Genomic DNA, 26,014 nt, shown 5'->3' with positions numbered 1-26,014 from the left:
AGGGTGCAGATAAGCTATGATATCGCCTATTGTGAATAGTGGAGCCGGTGCTCTCTCTAGATTCTGATGTGTCCACCAGGGATGACCCCGCATTTACTGCAGGCCATAAAGTGAGCTCCTAGGATTCGAGCAGAAGGTGGTGAATCCTGTATGGACACTAGATGGCAGCACCAGTGAGAGACATAATAAGTCGGATGGGTCCCTCCTCGGTGCTTCAGGACGGAAGATTGATGCCCCCCCCCCAGACTGGACGGAGAGATAGATCTTCTATACACCGACCCCGGGGGTCCTCGTCCTCCACCCCCTGTTTCCCAGATGCTTTGGTAATACTAATCATTTTAGATCTTCTTCTTTTTACTAATATCTGTTCTCGAGCAGCTGGTTCCAAAATGTGATACTTCTAATATCCAACAGTCCCCGGAAGGTGTTCTGTTCATCTATTTCTTATCTATCAAATCAAATAAGCTTTATTGTCAGGACTAAATACATTTTAGCATTGCCAAAGCAAGTGGGAAATAACTGGGTTGGGTTGGGGGATGGGGACATATACAGGGTGGGGGTATAGGAGTCCATGGTATATCAGGCTCCTCTCATGGCAGGCAATAATATATTGTGCTGCTGTGGCCGCTGTGTTCTCCTCTTCCCCCAGCAGTATAGAGAGTTTCTCTTCCTCCTCCATGGAGGTGAAGTCTGGGCAGAGATCAGACAGTCTCCTGAAGTCAGTCTCCCTCACTGCTGAGTATTTTGGGCACCGCAGCAGGAAATGAGCCTCATCCTCCATGGCGTCCTGGTCGCACTGCTGGCACAGTCTGCTCTCCCTGGGCACGTACCTCTGTCGGTGACGTCCGGATTCAATGAGCAGTCTGTGGTCGCTCAGTCTGTACCGGCTCAGGATCTGTCGGTCTCTTGGTTTTGGGGAGTTTCTCCAGATATGAGGCCAGTTTGTACTCCCTCTGCAGGCTCTGGTATACTGTCAGCTTCTGTGATGTTCTTATGTCGCTCCTCCAGACGCTGATATATTCTTCTTTGTATTTGTGTATCGTCCTCTGGATTTCGCCCTTTGTCAGGCTATATTGGTTGGTGGCTTGGGCAGGCTGGGTTTGGGTGACTTGTTGCAGGGTGCTTTGTTTTTCTGGGGCTTCTTGGTGTAGCAAGGCTTTGTGATGGTAGGAGCTGGGACTGCTGCTATGCAGATGGGCTCTTAATGATAGTGCCCTCTTCTGGACAGTAAAGTAGAGTGGGAATCTGCCCAGTTCTGCTCGACAGGCGCTGTTTGAGGTGCCCCTGTTGACCTGGAGAAAGTGTTTGCAGAGTTCTAGGTGGAATAGTTCTGTTGGCCCAGAGACCCACTTTGCCCGGTCGGGGTATGAGCTATCTATCATCTCTCTCCTCCTGAATAAGGGCTTTTACTGGACGGTTCAGGGTAAGGATGACACTGTGTCCAGCAGTGCCAGGGTTAATGTAAGGAGGAGGATTGCTCAGGGGCTCTTAGATATGGGGGGCGGGGGGGGGGGGGGATATGACTGTTCCTGAATTAGCATTGCAGGGGTTAATGCTGATGATAAACCAGCAGCACAGGGGTTAATGCTGATTATTATCCAGCAGCTCAGGGGTTATTGGCAGCGATTAGCAGCGCAGGGGTTAATGCCGATGATAATCCAGCAGCTCATGGGTTAATATTGACTATTATCCAGCAGCACAGGGGTTACTGGCAGTGATCAGCTAGCAATTCAGGGGTTAATGCCATTGAGGAACCAGCAGTGCAGGGGTTAATGCCAATTATTATCCAGCAGCGCAGGTGTCATTAGCAGCGATCAGCAGCACAGGGGTTAATGCTGATGATAATCCAGCAGCTCAGGGGTTAATATTGGTGATAATCCATTAGCGCAGGGGTTAATGCCGATTATTGTCTAGCAGCTCAGTGGTTAATGATTATTATTCAGCAGCGCAGGGGTTAATGCTGATGATAATCCAGCAGTGCAGGGGTTAATGCCGGTGATGAACCGGCAGCGCAGGGGTAAATATTATTTTCCAGCAGTGCAGGGGTTACTGGCGGTGATCAACTTGCAGCACATGGGTTAATGTTGGTGATAATCCAGCAGCGCAGGGGTTAATGCCGATTTATTGTCCAGCAGCACAGGGGTTACTGGCAGTGATCTAGCAATGCAGGGGTTATTATTGGTGATGAACCAGCAGCGCAGGGGTTAATGCCTATGATGAACCTGTGGCGTAGGGGTTAATGCTAATTATACAGCAGCTCAGGGGTTAATATTGATTATTATCCAGCAGCGCAGGGGTTACTGGCAGTGATCATCTAGCAATGCAGGGGTTAACATTGGTGATGAACCAGCAGCGCAGGGGTTAATGCCGATGATTATCCAGCAGCTCAGGGGTTAATATTGGTGATGAACCAGCAGCGAAGGGGTTAATGCCGGTGATGAACCAGCAGTGCAGGGGTTAATGATTATTATCCAGCAGCGCAGGGGTTAATGACGATTTATTGTCCAGCAGCGCAGGGGTTACTGGCAGTGATCATCTAGCAATGCAGGGGTTAATGGTGATAAACAAGCAGCGCAGAGGTTAATATTGATTATCCAGCAGCGCAGGGGTTAACATTGATTATTATCCAGCAGCGCAGGGGTTAATGTTGGTGATAATCCAGCAGCGCAGGGGTTAATTCCAATTATTATCCAGCAGTGCAGCAGTTAATACCAATTATTCAGCAGCGCAGGGGTTAATACAAATTATTATCCAGCAGCGCAGGGGTTAATGCCAATTATTATTATTATTATCCAGCAGCGCAGGGGTTAATGCCGGTGAGGAACCAGCAGCGCAGGGGTTGCTGGCGGTGATGAACCAGCAGCGCAGGGGTTACTGGCGGCGGGGCGGGGCTGGGCAGGGGGCGGGCGGTGTCCCTCCTGGCCCCGCCCCCTGTCTATAAGAAGCTCCCCGAGCCGCCGCCGCTCATCCACCACCAGACGGAGAGATGGTCAGCGCCGCAGCAAGATGCTGGATGGAGCGCTCTCCCTGGGATGGCTGTCACTTGTAGTCCTCCTCTCCTGCGGCCCGGCCGCCGCTTACTTCGGGTAGGTGACACTGGACCTCCGGGATCTCTATCAGGGGTACAGTGTATCCAAGCCACAGGAGGCGCAATGTATCTAAGCTGATGGCATCGGGACCTGCAGAAAGGGATACCATGTATCTAAGCTGATGGCACCTGGACCTGGAGAAAGAGTTTGTATCTAAGCCAATGGCATCGGGACCTGTAATGAGAGATACGGCGTATCCGAGCTACGATCACAGGATCCATTCTACAGGATTGGTGCTGAGACCAGATCCACTCTGCACTGCTGGAGCTGCGGTACTTTGTATCTGCGCTGTGGTACTTTGTATCTGCACTGCTGGAGCTGCGGTACTTTGTATCTGCGCTGTGGTACTTTGTATCTGCACTGCTGGAGCTGCGGTACTTTGTATCTGCGCTGTGGTACTTTGTATCTGCACTGCTGGAGCTGCGGTACTTTGTATCTGCGCTGTGGTACTTTGTATCTGCACTGCTGGAGCTGCGGTACTTTGTATCTGCTCTGCGGTACTTTGTATCTGCGCTGCTGGAGCTGCGGTACTTTGTATCTGCTCTGCGGTACTTTGTATCTGCGCTGCTGAAGCTGTGGTACTTTGTATCTGCGCTGCTGAAGCTGTGGTACTTTGTATCTGCGGTATTTTGTATCTGCGCTGCTGGAGCTGCGGTACTTTGTATCTGCGCTGCTGAATCTGCGGTACGTTGTATCTGCGGTACGTTGTATCTGCGCTGCTGAAGCTGTGGTACTTTGTATCTGCGCTGCTGAAGCTGTGGTACTTTGTATCTGCTCTGCGGTACGTTGTATCTGCTCTGCGGTACGTTGTATCTGCTGAGGTGGATCTGCGGTACTTTGTATCTGCAGTACTTTGTATCTGCAGTACTTTGTATCTGCGCTGCTGAAGCTGTGGTACTTTGTATCTGCTCTGCGGTACGTTGTATCTGCTGAGGTGGAGCTGCGGTACTTTGTATCTGCGGTACTTTGTATCTGCGGTACTTTGTATCTGCGGTACTTTGTATCTGCGGTACTTTGTATCTGCGGTACTTTGTATCTGCGGTACTTTGTATCTGCGCTGCTGAAGCTGTGGTACTTTGTATCTGCGGTACGTTGTATCTGCTGAGGTGGAGCTGCGGTAGTTTGTATCTGCGGTAGTTTGTATCTGCGGTAGTTTGTATCTGCGGTAGTTTGTATCTGCGGTAGTTTGTATCTGCGGTAGTTTGTATCTGCGGTAGTTTGTATCTGCGGTAGTTTGTATCTGCGGTAGTTTGTATCTGCGGTAGTTTGTATCTGCGGTACTTTGTATATCACTGACATAGTCCATAGCGCTGTACAGACATTAGCATCCCACTGTCCCCAGGAGCTCACAATCTAAGGTCCCTCTGTCTTTGGAGTGTGGCAGGAAACCCCCGACAACACGGGGAGAACATACAACCTCCCTGCAGATGTTCTCCTTGGTTGGATTTGATCCTTGGACCCCAGCGCTGCAATATCCCAGTGCTGACCACTGAGCCGCCGTGCAGGGCACTGGTCACACTGGGTCTCGCCTGCCGCCACCTGTGCCCCAGTAATGATCTCCTTGGGCATTAGATTCTGGTCTCCAAATTCTTTATCCACCGCAATCTTGTAAGTGACAAGACTGTTATATCCGGTCATGTTATGTGCCCTGCGCCGTGCAGTGTGTAACATTGTGCTCTGCGCCGTGCAGTGTGTAACATTGTGCTCTGCGCCGTGCCGGGGGTAGCGATGTGCGCTCTGCGCCGTGCAGTGTGTAACATTGTGCTCTGCGCCGTGCCGGGGGTAGCGATGTGCGCTCTGCGCCGTGCAGTGTGGAATATTGTGCTCTGCGCCGTGCAGTGTGGAATATTGTGCTCTGCGCTGGGGGCGGTAGTGCTGAGTGCTGTGTGCTCTGCTCTGTGCCGTTATGGGGGGGTAGCACTGTGCGCTCTGCGCTGGCGGGTGGCTAGCGCTGTGCGCTCTGTGCAGTGTGTAATATTGTGCCCTGCGCTGTGGAGGGGGTAGCGATGTGCGCTCTGCGCCGTGCAGTGTGTAACATTGTGCTCTGTGCTGGGGGCGGTAGTGCTGTGTGCTCTGCTCTGTGCCGTTATGGGGGGGGGGGGGTAGCACTGTGCACTCTGCGCTGGAGGGTGGCTAGCGCTGTGTGCCCTGTGCAGTGTGTAATATTGTGCTCTGCGCTGTGCTGGGGGCGGTAGCGCTGTGTGCTCTGCCGTTATGGGGGGTAGCACTGTGCGCTCTGTGCTGCTCCGGAAGGGAGGGCTAGCACTGTGCGCTCTGCACCGTGCAGTGTGTAATATTGTGCTCTGCGCTGCGCCGGGGGTAGCTCTGTGTGCTCTGTGCCGTTATGGGGGGTAGCGCTGTGCAGGGGGGTAGCGCTGTGTGCTCTGTGCCGTTATGGGGGTAGCGCTGTGCTGGAGGCAGTAGCACTGTGCGCTCTGTGCCGTTATGGGGGGTAGCACTGTGCAGGGGGTAGCGCTGTGCGCTCTGCTCTGTGCCGTTATGGGGGGTACCGCTGTGTGCTCTGTGCTGTTATGGGGGGTAGCGCTGTGCGCTCTGCGCTGCGCCGGAGGGGGGGCTAGCACTGTGCGCTCTGCACCGTGCAGTGTGTAATATTGTGCTCTGCGCTGCGCCGGGGGTAGCTCTGTGCGCTCTGTGCCGTTATGGGGGGTAGCGCTGTGCTGGAGGCGGTAGCACTGTGCGCTCTGTGCCGTTATGGGGGGTAGCACTGTGCAGGGGGTAGCGCTGTGCGCTCTGCTCTGTGCCGTTATGGGGGGTACCGCTGTGTGCTCTGTGCTGTTATGGGGGGTAGCGCTGTGCGCTCTGCGCTGCGCCGGAGGGGGGGCTAGCACTGTGCGCTCTGCACCGTGCAGTGTGTAATATTGTGCTCTGCGCTGCGCCGGGGGTAGCTCTGTGCGCTCTGTGCCGTTATGGGGGTAGCGCTGTGCTGGAGGCGGTAGCACTGTGCGCTCTGTGCCGTTATGGGGGGTAGCACTGTGCAGGGGGTAGCGCTGTGCGCTCTGCTCTGTGCCGTTATGGGGGGTAGCGCTGTGCGCTCTGTGCTGTTATGGGGGGTAGCGCTGTGTGCTCTGTGCTGTTATTGGGGGTAGCGCTGTGCGCTCTGTGCTGTTATGGGGGGTAGCGCTGTGCAGGGGAAAGCGCTGTGTGCTCTGTGCCGTTATGGGGGGCAGCGCTGTGCAGGGGAAAGCGCTGTGTGCTCTGTGCTGTTATGGGGGGCAGCGCTGTGCAGGGGGTAGCGCTGTGTGCTCTGTGCTGTTATGGGGGTAGCGCTGTGCAGGGGGTAGCGCTGTGTGCTTTGTGCTGTTATGGGGGGTAGCGCTGTGCAGGGGGTAGCGCTGTGCGCTCTGTGCTGTTATGGGGGGTAGCGCTGTGCGCTCTGTGCTGTTATGGGGGGTAGCGCTGTGTGTGCTGTGCTGGGGGTGGTAGCGCTGTGCTGGAGGCGGTAGCACTGTGCGCTCTGTGCCGTTATGGGGGGTAGCACTGTGCAGGGGGTAGCGCTGTGCGCTCTGCTCTGTGCTGTTATGGGGGGTACCGCTGTGTGCTCAGTGCTGTTATGGGGGGTAGCGCTGTGCGCTCTGCACTGTGCAGTGTGTTATATTGTGCTCTGCGCTGCGCCGGGGGTAGCTCTGTGTGTTCTGTGCCGTTATGGGGGGTAGCGCTGTGCGCTCTGTGCCGTTATGGGGGTAGCGCTGTGCTGGAGGCGGTAGCGCTGTGTGCTCTGTGACGTTATGGGGGTAGCGCTGTGCTGGAGGCGGTAGCACTGTGCGCTCTGTGCCGTTATGGGGGGTAGCACTGTGCAGGGGGTAGCGCTGTGCGCTCTGCTCTGTGCCGTTATGGGGGGTAGCGCTGTGCAGGGGGTAGCGCTGTGCGCTTTGTGCTGTTATGGGGGGGTAGCGCTGTGTGTGCTGTGCTGGGGGTGGTAGCGCTGTGTGCTGTTATTGGGGGCAGCGCTGTGCAGGGGGTAGCGCTGTGTGCTCTGTGCTGTTATGGGGGTAGCGCTGTGCAGGTGGTAGCGCTGTGTGCTTTGTGCTGTTATGGGGGTAGCGCTGTGCAGGGGGTAGTGCCGTGCGCTCTGTGCTGTTATGGGGGGTAGCGCTGTGCAGGGGGTAGCGCCGTGCGCTCTGTGCTGTTATTGGGGGTAGCGCTGTGTGTGCTGTGCTGGGGGTGGTAGCGCTGTGTGCTCTGTGCTGTTATTGGGGGTAGCGCTGTGCAGGGGGTAGCGCTGTGCGCTCTGTGCTGTGCAGGGGGTAGCGCTGTGCAGGGGGTAGCACTGTGCAGGGGTAGCGCTGTGTGCTCTGTGCTGTGCAGGGGGTAGCGCTGTGTGCTCTGTGCTGTGCAGGGGGTAGCGCTGTGCGCTCTGTGCCGTTATGGGGTGTAGCGCTGTGCGCTGCACCAGAGGGGGGGGGGGGGGGGGCTAGACCTCATTGAGATGAATGGAACCAATTTTCAGTTTAATTTTCTGCCACCAAATCTGCTGTGTGTGAAGGCGCCTAATGAGGATTATGGTGATGATGATTTCTCCTGACCTATGACCGGACAGTCAGATGAGAGGTGCAGTGTGGCCCCTTCCCCATCCCTGGAGCCCCACCAGGGGCCACACCTGAGCAGGCTCCCTGCTCTCCTCCCCCTAGTAGGAGTGTGAGCTCCTGGGATCACAGATGATGGGAGTGATGTATGGATAATGGGAGTTATGGGGATCACTTGCTCGTCTTTGTGCCCAATGTTATTTCTAAAAAGTTGTTATAAGGAAAGTGCAGAGTGAGAGGTGAGCCGGGATCACAACCCTCATCCTCCCCCACCTGTTTCTCCGGGGGGCATTCCGTGGCTTTATCCTGCAGTTCCACTTTGTGACCAGCAGGGGGTTCCATTAACCCATGAATTGGTGCCGTTGTCCTGCTGTAAAGATGATGGGAGTAGTTGGCAGGTGGAGGCTGTGTTCCTGGGAAAGTCACTTTGTGTTTCTCAGTGCAGAGTTCATGTTGTGGCCTCCAAACACGAAAGTGACGCGGGAACGCATCGGCGCCACATCACGGAAACGGACCAACAACGTGGGAACGCCCCAGTGACAAAAACGGACACACGACACGGGAACAACATGGGAGTGCACCGACCACACAACACGGAAACGGACCCACGACATGGGAACGCCCCGGCGACATGGGAACGCATCAGCACCACATCACGGAAACGGACCAACAACGTGGGAACGCCCCAGTGACAAAAACGGACACACGACACGGGAACAACATGGGAGTGCACCGACCACACAACACGGAAACGGACCCGCGACATGGGAACGCCCCGGCGACATGGGAACGCATCAGCACCACATCACGGAAACGGACCAATAACGTGGGAACGCCCCAGTGACAAAAACGGAAACGGACACACAACACGGGAACAACATGGGAGTGCACCGACCACACAACACGGAAACGGACCCACGACATGGGAGCGACACGGGAACGCATCGGCGCCACAACACGGGAACGGACCTATGACACAAGAGTGCACTGGCGACACGACATGGAAGCGGACCAGCGACACAACACGGGAACGCACAGGTGACACAACACGGTTACTGACAGATAGTGATATATCCTGCAGACTATTACACCTCTGACCTCTAGAGATCTGCAGAACATCGCTCTGTCCACTGCTGCTATGCGGATCTTTAGTAGAATTGCGCAGTGACAGCCGTACCGCGAAGGACTGAGGGGCAGTGGGATGGCGACGACTTCATCCCATACTGTAACACTCACAGTAGATAGGCGGTGTAATGGCGTCGGTGTTACAGTATGGGGCGGTGTAATGGCGTCTGTTACAGTGTGGGGCGGTGTAATGGCGTCTGTTACAGTATGGGGCGGTGTAATGGGGTCTGTTACAGTATGGGGCGGTGTAATGGCGTCTGTTACAGTATGGGGCGGTGTAATGGCGTCTGTTACAGTATGGGGCGGTGTAATGGCGTCTGTTACAGTGTGGGGCGGTGTAATGGCGTCTGTTACAGTATGGGGCGGTGTAATGGCGTCTGTTACAGTATGGGGCGGTGTAATGGGGTCTGTTACAGTATGGGGCGGTGTAATGGGGTCTGTTACAGTATGGGGCGGTGTAATGGCGTCTGTGTTAGTATGGGGCGGTGTAATGGCGTCTGTGTTAGTATGGGGCGGTGTAATAGCGTCTGTTACAGTATGGGGCGGTGTAATAGCGTCTGTTACAGTATGGGGCGGTGTAATGGCGTCTGTTACAGTATGGGGCGGTGTAATGGCGTCTGTTACAGTATGGGGCGGTGTAATGGCGTCTGTTGCAGTATGGGGCGGTGTAATAGCGTCTGTTACAGTATGAGGCGGTGTAATGGCGTCGGTGTTGCAGTATGGGGCGGTGTAATGGCGTCTGTTGCAGTATGGGGCGGTGTAATAGCGTCTGTTACAGTATGAGGCGGTGTAATGGCGTCGGTGTTGCAGTATGGGGCGGTGTAATGGCGTCGGTGTTGCAGTATGGGGCGGTGTAATAGCGTCTGTTGCAGTATGGGGCGGTGTAATAGCGTCTGTTACAGTATGAGGCGGTGTAATAGCGTCTGTTGCAGTATGGGGCGGTGTAATGGCGTCGGTGTTGCAGTATGGGGCGGTGTAATGGCGTCGGTGTTGCAGTATGGGGCGGTGTAATGGCGTCGGTGTTGCAGTATGGGGCGGTGTAATGGCGTCGGTGTTGCAGTATGGGGCGGTGTAATGGCGTCGGTGTTGCAGTATGGGGCGGTGTAATGGCGTCGGTGTTGCAGTATGGGGCGGTGTAATGGCGTCTGTTACAGTATGGGGCGGTGTAATGGCGTCTGTTGCAGTATGGGGCGGTGTAATGGCGTCGGTGTTAGTATGGTGGAGCACTGTTACTTGAGGAGTCTATGGCGGAATACGATGAATTATTGTGGCAGTGACCTCGATAATGTGCGCACTGGTGTTGGCCGCAAATATTCGAATCGCTAAATTTTAATAGTGAATATCGACCCTTCAAGAAAACACGACTATTTAGAATATAGTGATGTAGATTTGTAATTTCGAATTGGGGGGGGGGGTGATGAGGCCTGAAATCTATATCGCGATATATTCTATATTTAGGGGGGGTTTAAACTTTTTATTTACTATTGGCCTCCTTAGGGGCTGACCCCTCGTCCTGTTCCCCCCGATAGAGACCACCCTCTGCCTGCGCATAGTGCACACCGCCGCAGGGCAGTCGGGGCTCCGATCAGAAGCTGGGGCCACTGCCACCAATGATTTAATCGTGTGGAGGGGGGGCCCGCAATTAATATAATACTTAGAAGAGGGGGAGTAGAGGGGAGGGGCTGTGGCCACTGCGCCACCAATGAGAATAGAGAGGGGGAGGAGGGGAGGGGCTGTGGCCACTGCGCCACCAATGAGAATAGAGGGGGAGGAGGGGAGGGGCTGTGGCCACTGCGCCACCCAGGGGTGTAGCTAACGGCTCATGGGCCCTGGTGCAAGAGTTCAGCTTGGGCCCCCCTTCCCTCAGTGCGTTGTGTGTCTTCTTATGTGGCACAAGGGTCTTTGGGCCCCCTCAGGCTACTGGGCCCGGTAGCGACTGCTACTTCTGCACCCCCTATAGCTAAGCCCATGGCGCCACCAATGAGAATAGAGGGGAAGGAGGGAGGGGCTGTGGCCACTGCGCCACCAATGAGAACAGAGAGGAGGGGAGGGGCTGTGGCCACTGCGCCACCAATGAGAACAGAGAGGAGGGGCTGTGGCCACTGCGCCACCAATGAGAACAGAGAGGAGGGGAGGGGCTGTGGCCACTGCGCCACCAATGAGAACAGAGAGGAGGGGAGGGGCTGCGGCCACTGCGCCACCAATAAGAACAGAGAGGAGGGGCTGTGGCCACTGCGCCACCAATGAGAACAGAGAGCAGGAGGAGGGGAGGGGCTGTGGCCACTGCGCCACCAATGAGAACAGAGGAGGGGGAGGGGCTGTGGCCACTGCGCCACCGATGAATATAGTTAATATGCCTGAATACATACGTAGCCTGCGTGCCGGCCATATCCCATACTTGGCCTCTATTACTGCACGCCGCAATTAACCCCTCAGGACGTCTCTGTTCCCATTGGTGGCGCAGTGGCCACAGTCGCTCCCCTCCTCCTCCTACTCTGTTCTCATTGGTGGTCAGCGGCAGCCGCACACAGTGGGGGGGGGACTCCCTCCTTCTCCACTGTGCCGACTCAGGATCACATGGTGCGCGCCGAGAGCTGCTCATGTTCTACCGCGATATGAACGAAATCTCTAAGGTGGGCCAAATGAATATCGTCTGTCGCGTATCGTCTATATCGCCCAGCCCTATTTCACATATTCTAGATTTTTTCTCCATCGGTATCCTCCCTTCTTGCTTGTGGGCCAATGAGAAGGCTGCAATGTCTTTGTCTGAGCTTAGCAACCAATAGGAAAGCTGCCCCTCCCCCTTACTATATAAGACCCTCCCAGCAGCCCTTGTATCCTGCAGATCGGTGACATTGCTGAGCTCTGTGCTGTGTCATTACATTAGAGAGTTAGATTATATATATAATACAGATGGTCAGCGTAGGTTCTATCCTGATATAGTGGAGCTGACAGGTTCCAGGGCAGGGTGTTAGGGGTTACTGTACTGTGATAGGGGTTACTGCACGGTGATAGGGGTTACTGTACTGTGATAGGGATTACTGTACTGTGATAGGGATTACTGCACTGTGATAGGGGTTACTGCACTGTGATAGGGATTACTGTACTGTGATAGGGATTACTGCACTGTGATAGGGGTTACTGTACTGTGATAGGGGTTACTGTACTGTGATAGGGGTTACTGTACTGTGATAGGGGTTACTGTACTGTGATAGGGGTTACTGTACTGTGATAGGGGTTACTGTACTGTGATAGGGGTTACTGTACTGTGATAGGGGTTACTGTACTGTGATAGGGGTTACTGTACTGTGATAGGGGTTGCTGTACGGTGATAGGGGTTGCTGCACGGTGATGGGGGTTACTGTACGGTGATGGGGGTTACTGTACGGTGATGGGGGTTACTGTACGGTGATGGGGGTTACTGTACGGTGATGGGGGTTACTGTACGGTGATGGGGGTTACTGTACGGTGATGGGGGTTACTGTACGGTGATGGGGATTACTGCCCGGTGATGGGGGTTACTGCCCGGTGATGGGGGTTACTGTACGGTGATGGGGGTTACTGTACGGTGATAGGGATTACGGTTTCTCTGCTGTCCATACATACATGCTGCAGACATAGTGCTGTGATGTCACACTTGCATTATTCTTTTGAGTTCCGTCCTCGGGGCTCAATACCGGAAAAGAACGGATCAGTTTCATCCCCATGCTTTCTGAATGGAGAGCGATCCGCTCAGGACGTCTTCAGTTCAGTCACTTCAGTCGCGTTTTGGACGGAGGAAATACCGCGGCATGGAATGTATTAGTGCCGGATCGAGTATTAGTAATACCCGGATGACATGCGGAGAGACGGATCCGTCTACTAATGCTTTCCGTTTGCATGCAGATTGCCGGATGACTCTGCCGCCTCGGTGCGCCAATCGGTAATATGCAGTCAGACCTGATAAAATGTGAAGTTGCACGTATTGCGCTGAAATATGCGCCCCATTAATTACCGATTTTTATCTCCACCTACCTCTCTGTATCTCCCACTGTGGCGGTGTTTGGTCGCAGCCAGTGTTATGAGGCCCCTGCCCGTGTTGGGGGGGGGGGGGGCTCCTGATTTGGCAGAGTCATCTGCTCCTGGTTAGGAGGGGTTTCTGGGGATTCCCTGGGGGTCTCGGGTTACCGTAGATCTGCTCTCGGGTCCTCAGGCCACATGTGACAGAAAGCAGAGCGGTGGGATTTGGGTTATTGAGGGAGCGCGGCTCCGGCACCGCGGCCGGGCGGTAACCTTACACTCGGACGCCGCTGACTCTCACGTTCCTCGTCTTTGGACTCACATCTGCTTCCAGTTTATGGGAGCGTTCCCTGTCTGCACTACAACAGTTCAAGGGGCGGGGCCAGGCTCACGCAGCAGAGGATGACCCCCATTACAGCCAGTATCTGCTGTGTCTGGGTGGCTCCTATGACAACTCCTCCTGTCACACCTTAAGGCCAATGTACGGAGGAGTTATCGTCTGACATCTTAAAGGGGTTTCTTTGTGTCTTCATGGAAAGTTCTGTAACTTTATGTCTCTATTCCTCCCTACTTAGAAGACCTCTGCTTGCTGTCAGTTTACATACAAAGACTGGAAACATGTTCAGACCTAATACTTCTCACAGCTGAGGGTTTGGTACAGGATAAATGATGATCCTCTAGGAGTCTTTTTCTTGTCTGATGGTTTGTTACAATGTTTCAGTCTGGAGTCCAGACAAGATACACTTGTAACAAACCCTCAGCTGGGAAAAGCATTAAGCCTATGAACTGACTGCAAGCAGAGATGGTGCTGTAGCTGATGGGTATTGTCTCTTGTTTAGCTGGGCCCCTGGGGGCCCTAGGAGGAGTCTGCACTCTCAGAAGGACAGTGTCGGGGAGCAGCAGCTGGAATGTGCTGGCATGTGCGCCCTGACACTCATAGCTGAAATATTCTGCAGCTGCAGGAGGGAGCGCCCGCTCTGAGGATGCCCGAGTTCTGCCACCGCCTATAGGCTCCTCTGTGTGCAGCCGCCACCATCTACTGCTGGGGGGGATATAGCTTTACTGGTGTATGCACTCACTGGTCTGCTGAGCATGCATGTGGTCTGGGGAAGATGTGATGGATATCAGCTGCTGATATCAGCCGCTCCTCTTATAATGCTGCTGTATACAGACAGGCCGGCCCCCAGGACTCCCCTGTATACTAGTATCGGGCTGCTCAGCTCCTCCTGCTGTATAGACAGGCCGGCCCCCTGGACTCCCCTGTATACTAGTATCGGGCTGCTCAGCTCCTCCTGCTGTATACAGACAGGCCGGCCCTCTGGACTCCCCTGTATACTAGTATCGGGCTGCTCAGCTCCTCCTGCTGTATACAGACAGGCCGGCCCTCTGGACTCCCCTGTATACTAGTATCGGGCTGCTCAGCTCCTCCTGCTGTATACAGACAGGCCGGCCCTCTGGACTCCCCTGTATACTAGTATCGGGCTGCTCAGCTCCTCCTGCTGTATAGACAGGCCGGCCCCCTGGACTCCTCTGTATACTAGTATCGGGCTGCTCAGCTCCTCCTGCTGTATAGACAGGCCGGCCCTCTGGACTCCCCTGTATACTAGTATCAGGCTGCGCAGCTCCTCCTGCTGTATACAGACAGGCCGGCCCCCTGGACTCCCCTGTATACTAGTATCGGGCTGCTCAGCTCCTCCTGCTGTATACTAGTATCGGGCTGCTCAGCTCCTCCTGCTGTATACAGACAGGCCGGCCCCCTGGGCTCCCCTGTATACTAGTATCGGGCTGCTCAGCTCCTCCTGCTGTATACAGACAGGCCGGCCCCCTGGACTCCCCTGTATACTAGTATCGGGCTCCTCAGCTCCTCCTGCTGTATACAGACAGGCCGGCCCCCTGGACTCCCCTGTATACTAGTATCAGGCTCCTCAGCTCCTCCTGCTGTATACAGACAGGCCGGCCCCCTGGACTCCCCTGTATACTAGTATCAGGCTGCTCAGCTCCTCCTGCTGTATAGACAGGCCGGCCCCCTGGACTCCCCTGTATACTAGTATCGGGCTGCTCAGCTCCTCCTGCTGTATACAGACAGGCCGGCCCTCTGGACTCCCCTGTATACTAGTATCGGGCTCCTCACCTCCTCCTGCTGTATACAGACAGGCCGGCCCTCTGGACTCCCCTGTATACTAGTATCGGGCTGCTCAGCTCCTCCTGCTGTATACAGACAGGCCGGCCCTCTGGACTCCCCTGTATACTAGTATCGGGCTGCGCAGCTCCTCCTGCTGTATACAGACAGGCCGGCCCCCTGGACTCCCCTGTATACTAGTATCGGGCTGCGCAGCTCCTCCTGCTGTATACAGACAGGCCGGCCCCCTGGACTCCCCTGTATACTAGTATCGGGCTGCTCAGCTCCTCCTGCTGTATAGACAGGCCGGCCCCTTGGACTCCCCTGTATACTAGTATCGGGCTGCTCAGCTCCTCCTGCTGTATAGACAGGCTGGCCCCCTGCACTCCCCTGTATACTAGTATCGGGCTGCTCAGCTCCTCCTGCTGTATACAGACAGGCCGGCCCCCTGGACTCCCCTGTATACTAGTATCGGGCTGCTCAGCTCCTCCTGCTGTATACAGACAGGCCGGCCCCCTGGACTCCCCTGTATACTAGTATCGGGCTGCTCAGCTCCTCCTGCTGTATACAGACAGGCCGGCCCCCTGGACTCCCCTGTATACTAGTATCGGGCTGCTCAGCTCCTCCTGCTGTATACAGACGGGCCGGCCCCTTGGACTCCCCTGTATACTAGTATCGGGCTGCTCAGCTCCTCCTGCTGTATACAGACGGGCCGGCCCTCTGGACTCCCCTGTATACTAGTATCGGGCTGCTCAGCTCCTCCTGCTTTATACAGACGGGCCGGCCCCTTGGACTCCCCTGTATACTGGTATCGGGCTGCTCAGCTCCTCCTGCTTTATACAGACGGGCCGGCCCCTTGGACTCCCCTGTATACTGGTATCGGGCTGCTCAGCTCCTCCTGCTGTATACAGACAGGCTGGCCCCCTGGACTCCCCTGTATACTGGTATCGGGCTGCTCAGCTCCTCCTGCTGTATACAGACAGGCCGGCCCTCTGGACTCCCCTGTATACTAGTATCAGGCTGCTCAGCTCCTCCTGCTGTATACAGACAGGCCGGCCCCTTGGACTCCCCTGTATACTGGTATCGGGCTGCTCAGCTCCTCCTGCTGTATACACACAGGCCGGCCCTCTGGACTCCCCTGTATACTAGTTTCAGGCTGCTCAGCTCCTCCTGCTGTATACTAGTATCGGGCTGCTCAGCTCCTCCTGCTGTATACAGACGGGCCGGCCCCCTGGACTCCCCTGTATACTAGTATCGGGCTGCTCAGCTCCTCCTGCTGTATACAGACAGGCCGGCCCTCTGGACTCCCCTGTATACTAGTTTCAGGCTGCTCAGCTCCTCCTGCTGTATACTAGTATCGGGCTGCTCAGCTCCTCCTGCTGTATACAGACGGGCCGGCCCCCTGGACTCCCCTGTATACTAGTATCGGGCTGCTCAGCTCCTCCTGCTGTATACAGACAGGCCGGCCCTCTGGACTCCCCTGTATACTAGTTTCAGGCTGCTCAGCTCCTCCTGCTGTATACTGGTATCGGGCTGCTCAGCTCTTCCTGCTCTGCATGCATCGGATGGTACTTGCCTTGCTGCCTCTAATGATTTACCCGGCTGTGACTCCCCCAGTGCAGGTGACGGCGCCTCCCGCAGGGCTGGTTAATCATTACTGGGCGCGTGCTTTATCAGGGACTCATCGAGCGGACTGAGGGCCATTCATGGGCAGATAATTACAGGGGTCAGGGGGTGAAGATAAGAGGCCAACACAACCCCCCCCCCCCCCCCCTCACATGACGGGGCAGTACATGCATGTGACCAAAAGTATGTGCCCCCTGATGTCACATGACCGCGTCTACAATACTCGGGGAGCGGTACAAACACGACTACACATCGGGTGAGGAGAGAAAGTATGTGCCCCCTGAGCCTCGACACCTGTTCACTGAAGATCTGCAGCCTCAGAAGCATTAGTGTTGCTGTGCAGCTTGGGATGTAACTGGAGTATATTATGGTTCCTTATATCAGCCTCTAGATGTGACACCTGACCTGACGTCCAGTCCTGAAGGGCAGGACTACAACTCCCAGCATCCTGGTTCATCCTTGGTGCAGACATCTGGATGTGACCCCAGGGCTCGGCGACTCTGACCTGGCATCTTCTCCGGGGTTCAGTTAGAATGGGCAGAGCTGGGTAACGTGGCACAACTATCACTCCTATCAGATCTGCCTCAATTACAACCTAAATATTTGATAAGGACAAATAATGTGTCGGCCTTTAGTACACAGGGAGAAGGAGGGCACAGGGACCCAGCGCTGTGTGGCATATTGGCACTTTGGTGCCAACCCAGCTGGACAGGATCATGGTGCCCTGAGTGCCCCCTATTGTGTGTCTGGGGTCACCGGGATCTTCTGTGATCAGCATTACCAACCCCTGGCTCATCTGACTACCTCCACTGTATTACATACCCAGCTCTGCTACATCACCATTACTGACCGCTGGCTCATCTGACTACCTCCACTGTACCGCATACCCAGCTCTGCAACATCACCATTACCAACCCCTGGCTCATCCGACTACCTCCACTGTACCGCATACCCAGCTCTGCTACATCACCATTACCAACCTCTGGCTCATCTGACTACCTCCACTGTATTACATACCCAGCTCTGCTACATCACCATTACTGACTGCTGGCTCATCCGACTACCTCCACTGTACCGCATACCCAGCTCTGCTACATCACCATTACTGACCGCCTGCTCATCTGACTACCTCCACTGTACCGCATACCCAGCTCTGCTACTTAATTACTGACTCCTGACTCGTCCGACTACCTCCACTGTACCGCATACCCAGCTCTGCTACATCACCATTACTGACCACTGGCTCATCTGACTACCTCCACTGTATTACATACCCAGCTCTGCTACATCACCATTACTGACTGCTGGCTCATCCGACTACCTCCACTGTACCGCATACCTAGCTCTGCTACATCACCATTACTGACCCCTGACTCGTCCGACTACCCTCCTGACTACCTCCACTGTTCCACATACCCAGCTCTGCTACATCGCCACCACCTTCCTGACGAGCAATGCCTCGGGATGTGGATGGTTATGCGGCTGGTGCGCTATTATGATGACAGGATCCGGGTGGTGAGGGGCCCCTCATGTGCAGTGTCGGGTGGTCTGCAGAACCTTCTTGTGTGGGGGGTGATACCTCAGATGAGTGCACGTCCCCCTGCGTGCCCACCACTTGGAGACCCAACATTTTATACTCTGCTCACAGTTAGAGCTGCGCTTATTGTGCTGACTTCACATTTATCAGCGCCCTCTGCTGGTTCAGTGTCTCCATTACACTATGAGACCTCCCAGAATTCAGCGACTGCAGCTCTGGATGTGACTGGAGTATAAGGCTCCATCCTACCTCGGTGGATGTTGGGAGTATTCCTTGCTGCATGTCACTCTATAGGAGCAGGCGAGGGCAGAAGACATTTCTAGGAAACTGCAACCATTCGATGTGTCTGATGATGGGGCAGAGCGAGCGCTCCACCTGTAGTGCGCCGTCCCATCCCACAGCTCCTTTCCCAGAGGCTCCGGTGGGATTAACCTTGGAAGGATAATGTTTGTGTAACCTCTGGGCGCAGTCACAGGACGCTGGAGGGCTCTGCTGTAAGGGAAGTCTGATGATGTCATCGGCCAGGCCTGCCAGCACAGATGGTCCTGCCGCTGAATCACGTCAGTATTGTCAGGAGTCCTCCGCTTCTCCTCTCTCTTTTCAAATTGAAGATGTTTGGTGGATTTATGGCGGTGCAGTAATTCAGAGTAACACGTGCCGCCCTCTGCGTGCTGCACCGCCGCGTCCTCTGCGTGCTGCACCGCCGCGTCCTCTGCGTGCTGCACCGCCGCGTCCTCTGCGTGCTGCACCGCCGCGTCCTCTGCGTGCTGCACCGCCGCGTCCTCTGCGTGCTGCACCGCCGCGTCCTCTGCGTGCTGCACCGCCGCGTCCTCTGCGTGCTGCACCGCCGCGTCCTCTGCGTGCTGCACCGCCGCGTCCTCTGCGTGCTGCACCGCCGCGTCCTCTGCGTGCTGCACCGCCGCGTCCTCTGCGTGCTGCACCGCCGCGTCCTCTGCGTGCTGCACCGCCGCGTCCTCTGCGTGCTGCACCGCCGCGTCCTCTGCGTGCTGCACCGCCGCGTCCTCTGCATCCTCTGCGTGCTGCACCGCCGCGTCCTCTGCATCCTCTGCCTGCTGCACCGCCGCGTCCTCTGCCTGCTGCACCGCCGCGTCCTCTGCCTGCTGCACCGCCGCGTCCTCTGCCTGCTGCACCGCCGCGTCCTCTGCCTGCTGCACCGCCGCGTCCTCTGCCCGCTGCACCGCCGCGTCCTCTGCCCGCTGCACCGCCGCGTCCTCTGCCCGCTGCACCGCCGCGTCCTCTGCCCGCTGCACCGCCGCGTCCTCTGCCCGCTGCACCGCCGCGTCCTCTGCCCGCTGCACCGCCGCGTCCTCTGCCCGCTGCACCGCCGCGTCCTCTGCCCGCTGCACCGCCGCGTCCTCTGCCCGCTGCACCGCCGCGTCCTCTGCCCGCTGCACCGCCGCGTCCTCTGCCCGCTGCACCGCCGCGTCCTCTGCGCGCCGCACCACTTAATACCTGCGTCCTCTGCGCCTCACTGGGACACACTGTAACTGAGTTTATATAGAAGGAATAATGAGCCCATGACAGTTCTGCTGGGCACGATCCTGAGTGGTGGGAAATCGGAAACGTTCTGGGTGGAGCTGTCCTTCAGTTATATGTCTGCACATTGCAGGGCTGCTGGTGACAACCGCTCAGGATGTGTGTGAGGTTGTCAGACGTAATATGTTGGAGGACATAATGCTGGTTTCTGACAACCTTCCAGTGTGGGGTTGTCAGATCACCTGTGGAGGAGGTTTATTGAACATTTAGCGGTTAGTCCGGGGGAGGGGGCGTTCTGACAACCTCCAGTCTATCTGGTTGTCGCACACACACGGCTTCAGTGTCTCTAAAAAGAAGCGACTGCAAAAAGTCTTGATGGTAAAGAACTATGTGTCTCCATGGTTACTGACTACAGCACGCCCTGTGTAGTCAGACGCTGCGCTCGCGTTCTGTTGTCGATACGTCGCCAGCAGAAACCATTTCACATACCAGCGACATTATAGATGGGGGCACAGGGAGAGGAGCGCTGCTCTGGGGTATTAATGGAGCTGGAACCTTAGGCCAAGCCCCAGGACAGTGAGTCACAAAAGTGTTTATGGGGCAGAAGCTGCAACACAGGGCGACGGCGAGACACGAAGGGATGGAGAGATGGATAGAGAGGGAGAGAGAAAGGGGGAGATGGATAGAAGGGGGTATGAGATGGAGGGAGGGAGAGAGAGATAGAAGGGGGGGAGGGGAGAGAGGAAGGGGGTATGAGATGGACAGCTATGAGAGGGAGATGGATGGAGGGAGAGAGAGGGGGTATGAAATGGGCGGGGGAGAGGGGGATAGAAGGGGGGGAGGGGAGAGAGAGAAAGGGGGAGATAGATAGATGGAGAGATAGAAGGGGGTATGAGACAGACCGCTATGAGCGGGCCGCACAGACCTTCTGGGGTGTGGACCCCCGGGCTCTGGATCTGCCCCCCATTCTCAGTAAATTGCAGGTCCGCGATGACTGGGCCCAGAATATCGGAGCGGTGCAGGGGCTGAGATCTGAGGCCGGAGAGGTCGCTGTCTAGACACGGAAATTGCAGATGTGGACTTTGAACATTTTGTCTTCAGTTTTTGGAATGTGTCCAAGGACAATGGAGGAGATGTCACTAAGGAGCGGATCTGAGGGGCCACATGGCCCTAGCCCTATACTACATGCATCTTCCTGTACTATAAGGTGTGTTAATCTCACGTCGGTGATGTCATCAGCAGGGGGCGGGGCTGTGACTACCTCTCAGACATGATATACAGGCAGGTTGTCAGCAGTAATGGAGAAGGTGTGTGGATCTTGCGTCTGATCACAAGGCGCCCCCGTCTTCTATGGGGTAATATTTTGGACTGGGGGTGCAGTGCCTCCACCCCGCCATGGATACCCCCTCCCCCTGTACAGTATTCCCTTAGACCTCAGCTCTTATCCCATTATCAGGAATCTTGGAAAGCCCCTGCCCCCATCTCCGATCTGACACCCGCTGGGATTTCTATCACATGCAGTAACCTAATCCGCGCTGGGCCTGGATACTAAACTTAGAAGGCTCTCGGGTTTCCTGCCGCCCCGCGGTGGATCCTGGCGCCAATCTGATTACAGATCACTTTATATGAGATTCACCGGAATCCCAGAAACGTTACAATGTATCTTCTGTGTGACACGAATGTAACAACATGTAACAGATCACTGGAGGCGGAGCTTGTGTCCATGCTCACAATATCAACCTTTTAAAGAGCCCTGACCCCAAAATCCAAAACTCTCCCAACAGTTCTATGGTGGAGCCGTCCTCTGGGGTCGCCTCATCCGCCTCAGGCTCATTAGGGAGGACCTCCTTTACAATGCTATAGGGGTTGTCAGTTGTCATTCTGCTGTCTGTAAACACTGGCATCTATACTATGTAGCATCTGCTCCTTCTCCCCTGCAGTCTGGTCTGTGTGTCAGTCTTTACTGTTATGGTATTCAATTCATGAACAAAACTAACTGCTGCAGAGTAGGAGGTTATGGGAGGACAATAATAGGGGTATAGTTCCCCCCCCCCCCCACCATAACCTCCGGTTTAGGGGTATAGTTCCCCCAAATCACCTCCGGTTTAGGGGTATAGTTCCCCCAAATCACCTCCGGTTTAGGGGTATAGTTCCCCCAAATCACCTCCGGTTTAGGGGTATAGTTCCCCCAAATCACCTCCGGTTTAGGGGTATAGTTCCCCCAAATCACCTCCGGTTTAGGGGTATAGTTCCCCCAAATCACCTCCGGTTTAGGGGTATAGTTCCCCCAAATCACCTCCGGTTTAGGGGTATAGTTCCCCCAAATCACCTCCGGTTTAGGGGTATAGTCCCCCCAAATCACCTCCGGTTTAGGGGTATAGTTCCCCCAAATCACCTCCGGTTTAGGGGTATAGTTCCCCCAAATCACCTCCGGTTTAGGGGTATAGTTCCCCCAAATCACCTCCAGTTTAGGGGTATAGTTCCCCCAAATCACCTCCAGTTTAGGGATATAATTCCCCCCCCCCCAATCACCTCCAGTTTAGGGATATAATTCCCCCCCCCCCCCCCCCATAACCTCCAGTTTAGGGGTATAGTTCCCCCAAATCACCTCCAGTTTAGGGGTATAGTTCCCCCCCAATCACCTCCAGTTTAGTGGTATAATTCCCCCCCCCCCCCCCATAACCTCCAGTTTAGGGGTATAGTTCCCCCAAATAACCTCCAGTTTAGGGGTATAATTCCCCCCCCCCCCCCCCATAACCTCCAGTTTAGGGGTATAGTTCCCCCAAATCACCTCCAATTTAGTGGTATAGTCCCCCCGGCCCCCCCCCCCCTCCCAATCACCTCCAGTTTAGGGGTGCACTTCTTCACATACTGTATCTTAGCTAGTTCTGCCCCTACACCTCATGGTCACAGTTAAAGGGCACCCCCTGACCATATTTTACATGCCCCCCCAGAAATCCAGCCCCTAAGCCCCTACGTGTCCACTCAAGATTCTCTTCAGAGGGGCAGAAAATTGGGCTGAACCCACCGCGGTCTGTGGAAGGTGCGCCGCGCCATGGACGATACAGCCGACCGTGAGTAATCTGATGAAATTCTGGACCTTTTCTAGGACTGGAAGAGAACGGCTGAGGTTACACGGCCACATGAGCCGCGCGGCCCGAAGGTCGCCATGCGTCATGACAAGCGGCAGTCACAATAAATCCAGCGCCATTGGATGTCTGATCGCACATGACATCAGAGACGACAATGCCATTCCTGTTTGACGCAGACTTCGCCTCGATTTTGCCGGGATTTTACAGATTTGCACCATAAGAAAACGCAGACAAGTCGCACCATTGGATTTTAGGTGCAACAATTGTGAGACTTGGTCCTTGTGGCACGTGTCGCCGTGTGGCCCCAGCCTAAACCCTGATGGGTTAAAAAAAATTATAATACATAAAGAAAACAAAAGATTCTGAAATATTACATTGTAATTGGCGCCAAAATAATTTATAGCAATGAAATGGGGAGCAGTGCAGAGGCCAGGAGCAATCACAATGGCGGCCAACAGGAGGCGCCATGTGAATATAATGCAGCATTCACTGAACACTGCTGTGTTACTGTATAAAATGTAGAGATGGAGCCTATATACAGGGTGTAATCAGATCAGAGAATGTAGAGATGGAGCCTATATACAGGGTGTAATCAGATCAGAGAATGTAGAGATGGAGCCTATATACAGGGTGTAATCAGATCAGAGAATGTAGAGATGGAGCCTATATACAGGGTGTAATCAGATCAGAGAATGTAGAGATGGAGCCTATATACAGGGTATAATCAGATCAGAGAATGTAGAGATGGAGCCTATATACAGGGTGTAATCAGATCAGAGAATGTAGAGATGGAGCCTATATACAGGGTGTAATCAGATCAGAGAATGTAGAGATGGAGCCTATATACAGGGTGTAATCAGAGAATGTAGAGATGGAGCCTATATACAGGGTGTAATCAGAGAATGTAGAGATGGAGCCTATATACAGGGTGTAATCAGATCAGAGAATGTAGAGATGGAGCTTATATACAGGGTATAATCAGATCGGAGAATGTAGAGATGGAGCCTATATACAGGGTGTAATCAGATCAGAGAATGTAGAGATGGAGCCTATATACAGGGTGTAATCAGAGAATGTATAGATGGAGCCTATATACAGGGTGTAATCAGATCAGAGAATGTAGAGATGGAGCTTATATACAGGGTATAATCAGATCGGAGAATGTAGAGATGGAGCCTATATACAGGGTGTAATCAGAGAATGTAGAGATGGAGCATATATACAGGGTGTAATCAGATCAGAGATGGAGCCTATATACAGGGTGTAATCAGATCAGAGAATGTAGAGATGGAGCCTACATACAGGGTGTAATCAGATCAGAGAATGTAGAGATGGAGCCTATATACAGGGTGTAATCAGATCAGAGAATGTAGAGATGGAGCCTATATACAGGGTGTAATCAGATCAGAGAATGTAGAGATGGAGCCTATATACAGGGTTTATTCAGAGAATGTATAGATGGAGCCTATATACAGAGTGTAATCAGATCAGAGAATGTAGAGATGGAGCCTATATACAGGGTGTGATCAGAGAATGTAGAGATGGAGCCTATATACAGGGTGTAATCAGATCAGAGAATGTAGAGATGGAGCCTATAAACAGGGTGTAATCAGATCAGAGAATGTAGAGATGGAGCCTATAAACAGGGTGTAATCAGATCAGAGAATGTAGAGATGGAGCCTATATACAGGGTGTAATCAGATCAGAGAATGTAGAGATGGAGCCTATATACAGGGTGTAATCAGTTAATGTATAGATGGAGCATATATACAGGGTGTAATCAGATCAGAGATGGAGCCTATATACAGGGTGTAATCAGATCAGAGAATGTAGAGATGGAGCCTATATACAGGGTGTAATCAGATCAGAGAATGTAGAGATGGAGCCTATATACAGGGTGTAATCAGATCAGAGAATGTAGAGATGGAGCCTATATACAGGGTGTAATCAGATCAGAGAATGTAGAGATGGAGCCTATATACAGGGTGTAATCAGATCAGAGAATGTAGAGATGGAGCCTATATACAGGGTGTAATCAGTTAATGTATAGATGGAGCATATATACAGGGTGTAATCAGATCAGAGATGGAGCCTATATACAGGGTGTAATCAGATCAGAGAATGTAGAGATGGAGCCTATATACAGGGTGTAATCAGATCAGAGAATGTAGAGATGGAGCCTATATACAGGGTGTAATCAGATCAGAGAATGTAGAGATGGAGCTTATATACAGGGTGTAATCAGATCAGAGAATGTAGAGATGGAGCCTATATACAGGGTGTAATCAGTTAATGTATAGATGGAGCATATATACAGGGTGTAATCAGATCGGAGATGGAGCCTATATACAGGGTGTAATCAGATCAGAGAATGTAGAGATGGAGCCTATATACAGGGTGTAATCAGATCAGAGAATGTAGAGATGGAGCCTATATACAGGGTGTAATCAGATCAGAGAATGTAGAGATGGAGCTTATATACAGGGTGTAATCAGATCTTGCGCCAAAGTATAGTTTGGGCCAGTATCGCACACATTACTGGGGGTATTTTGGTTCTGGGCCAGTATCGCACACATTACTGGGGGTATTTTGGTTCTGGGCCAGTATCGCACACATTACTGGGGGTATTTTGGTTCTGGGCCAGTATAACACACATTACTGGGGGTATTTTGGTTCTGGGCCAGTATCGCACACATGACTGGGGGTATTTTTGATCTGTGGCCTCCGTGTAACTTACATAATGGACCAGGATTAATGAGATGTGACACGAGCGCACATTCTGGCCATTAATGAGCGGCTATTTTTAGGCATTTTATCCAGGAATCCCTTTCTGCGCTGGTTTTTGCAGACCACAGTGGGGGACGGTTAGAGATCTGAGAGCCGCACTTTTCCTCACCACTTCAAAGGACCCCGAAAAAACGTCCCGTGACTTGTGATCTCAGACTCAGCGGAGCTGGGGGTCCTATTAATGCAGGCATGCTCAACCTGCGGCCCTCCAGCTGTTGTAAAACTACAACTCCCAGTATGCCTGAACAGCCTGCAGCTATCCGCTTACAGCAGGGCATTGTGGAAGTTGTAGTTTTACAACAGCTGGAGGGCCGCAGATTGAGCATGCCTGCATTAATGGGATTAAGGCGAACGTCTCCACAGGTAGCATCGTGGGGACAGTTGACCTGCGTGCATCGGTGAGGAGGCAGTCACCCCTGGGCCCTTGTATCTGAGGGGCCCAAAGGCAGTTCTACTACATAACGGGAGAGCAGTACATGGTAAATGGTGGTTCAGAGGAGCTTCAGCTGCACCTCCATAAATGGAGTAAAACTGTGTTATTTTATAAAGTCCATTTGGCCAGAAGAAAACCTTCAATGTCAGGCAGGTCATAGACATCG

The 26,014-nt window shown here is 54.0% G+C and overlaps 1 protein-coding gene across 3 annotated transcripts in view; it reads left to right on the top strand.

Moving 5' to 3' along the window:
* Nucleotides 1-2,985: 2,985 nt before the first annotated feature.
* The window catches only part of WNT9A (Wnt family member 9A), a 62,055-nt gene continuing 39,026 nt past the window's right edge, over nucleotides 2,986-26,014 (top strand). Inside the window, exons 1-2 of one of the 3 annotated variants that reach the window (XM_040431686.1) lie at nucleotides 3,001-3,086; nucleotides 22,491-22,610. In XM_040431686.1, the coding sequence (XP_040287620.1) occupies nucleotides 3,007-3,086; nucleotides 22,491-22,610 (200 nt within the window). In that variant the 5' untranslated portion in view covers nucleotides 3,001-3,006. Of the gene's footprint in view, nucleotides 3,087-8,616; nucleotides 8,672-22,490; nucleotides 22,611-26,014 lie in introns of those variants that run through there. The other 2 variants (XM_040431687.1, XM_040431689.1) reach the window with 2 other exon arrangements.

Source organism: Bufo bufo, chromosome 5 (genome assembly GCF_905171765.1).
Source record: "Bufo bufo chromosome 5, aBufBuf1.1, whole genome shotgun sequence".
Taxonomy (NCBI): domain Eukaryota; kingdom Metazoa; phylum Chordata; class Amphibia; order Anura; family Bufonidae; genus Bufo; species Bufo bufo.
The sequence above is the reverse complement of the archived record's forward strand: the minus strand, read 5'-3'. Positions and strand labels throughout refer to the sequence as shown.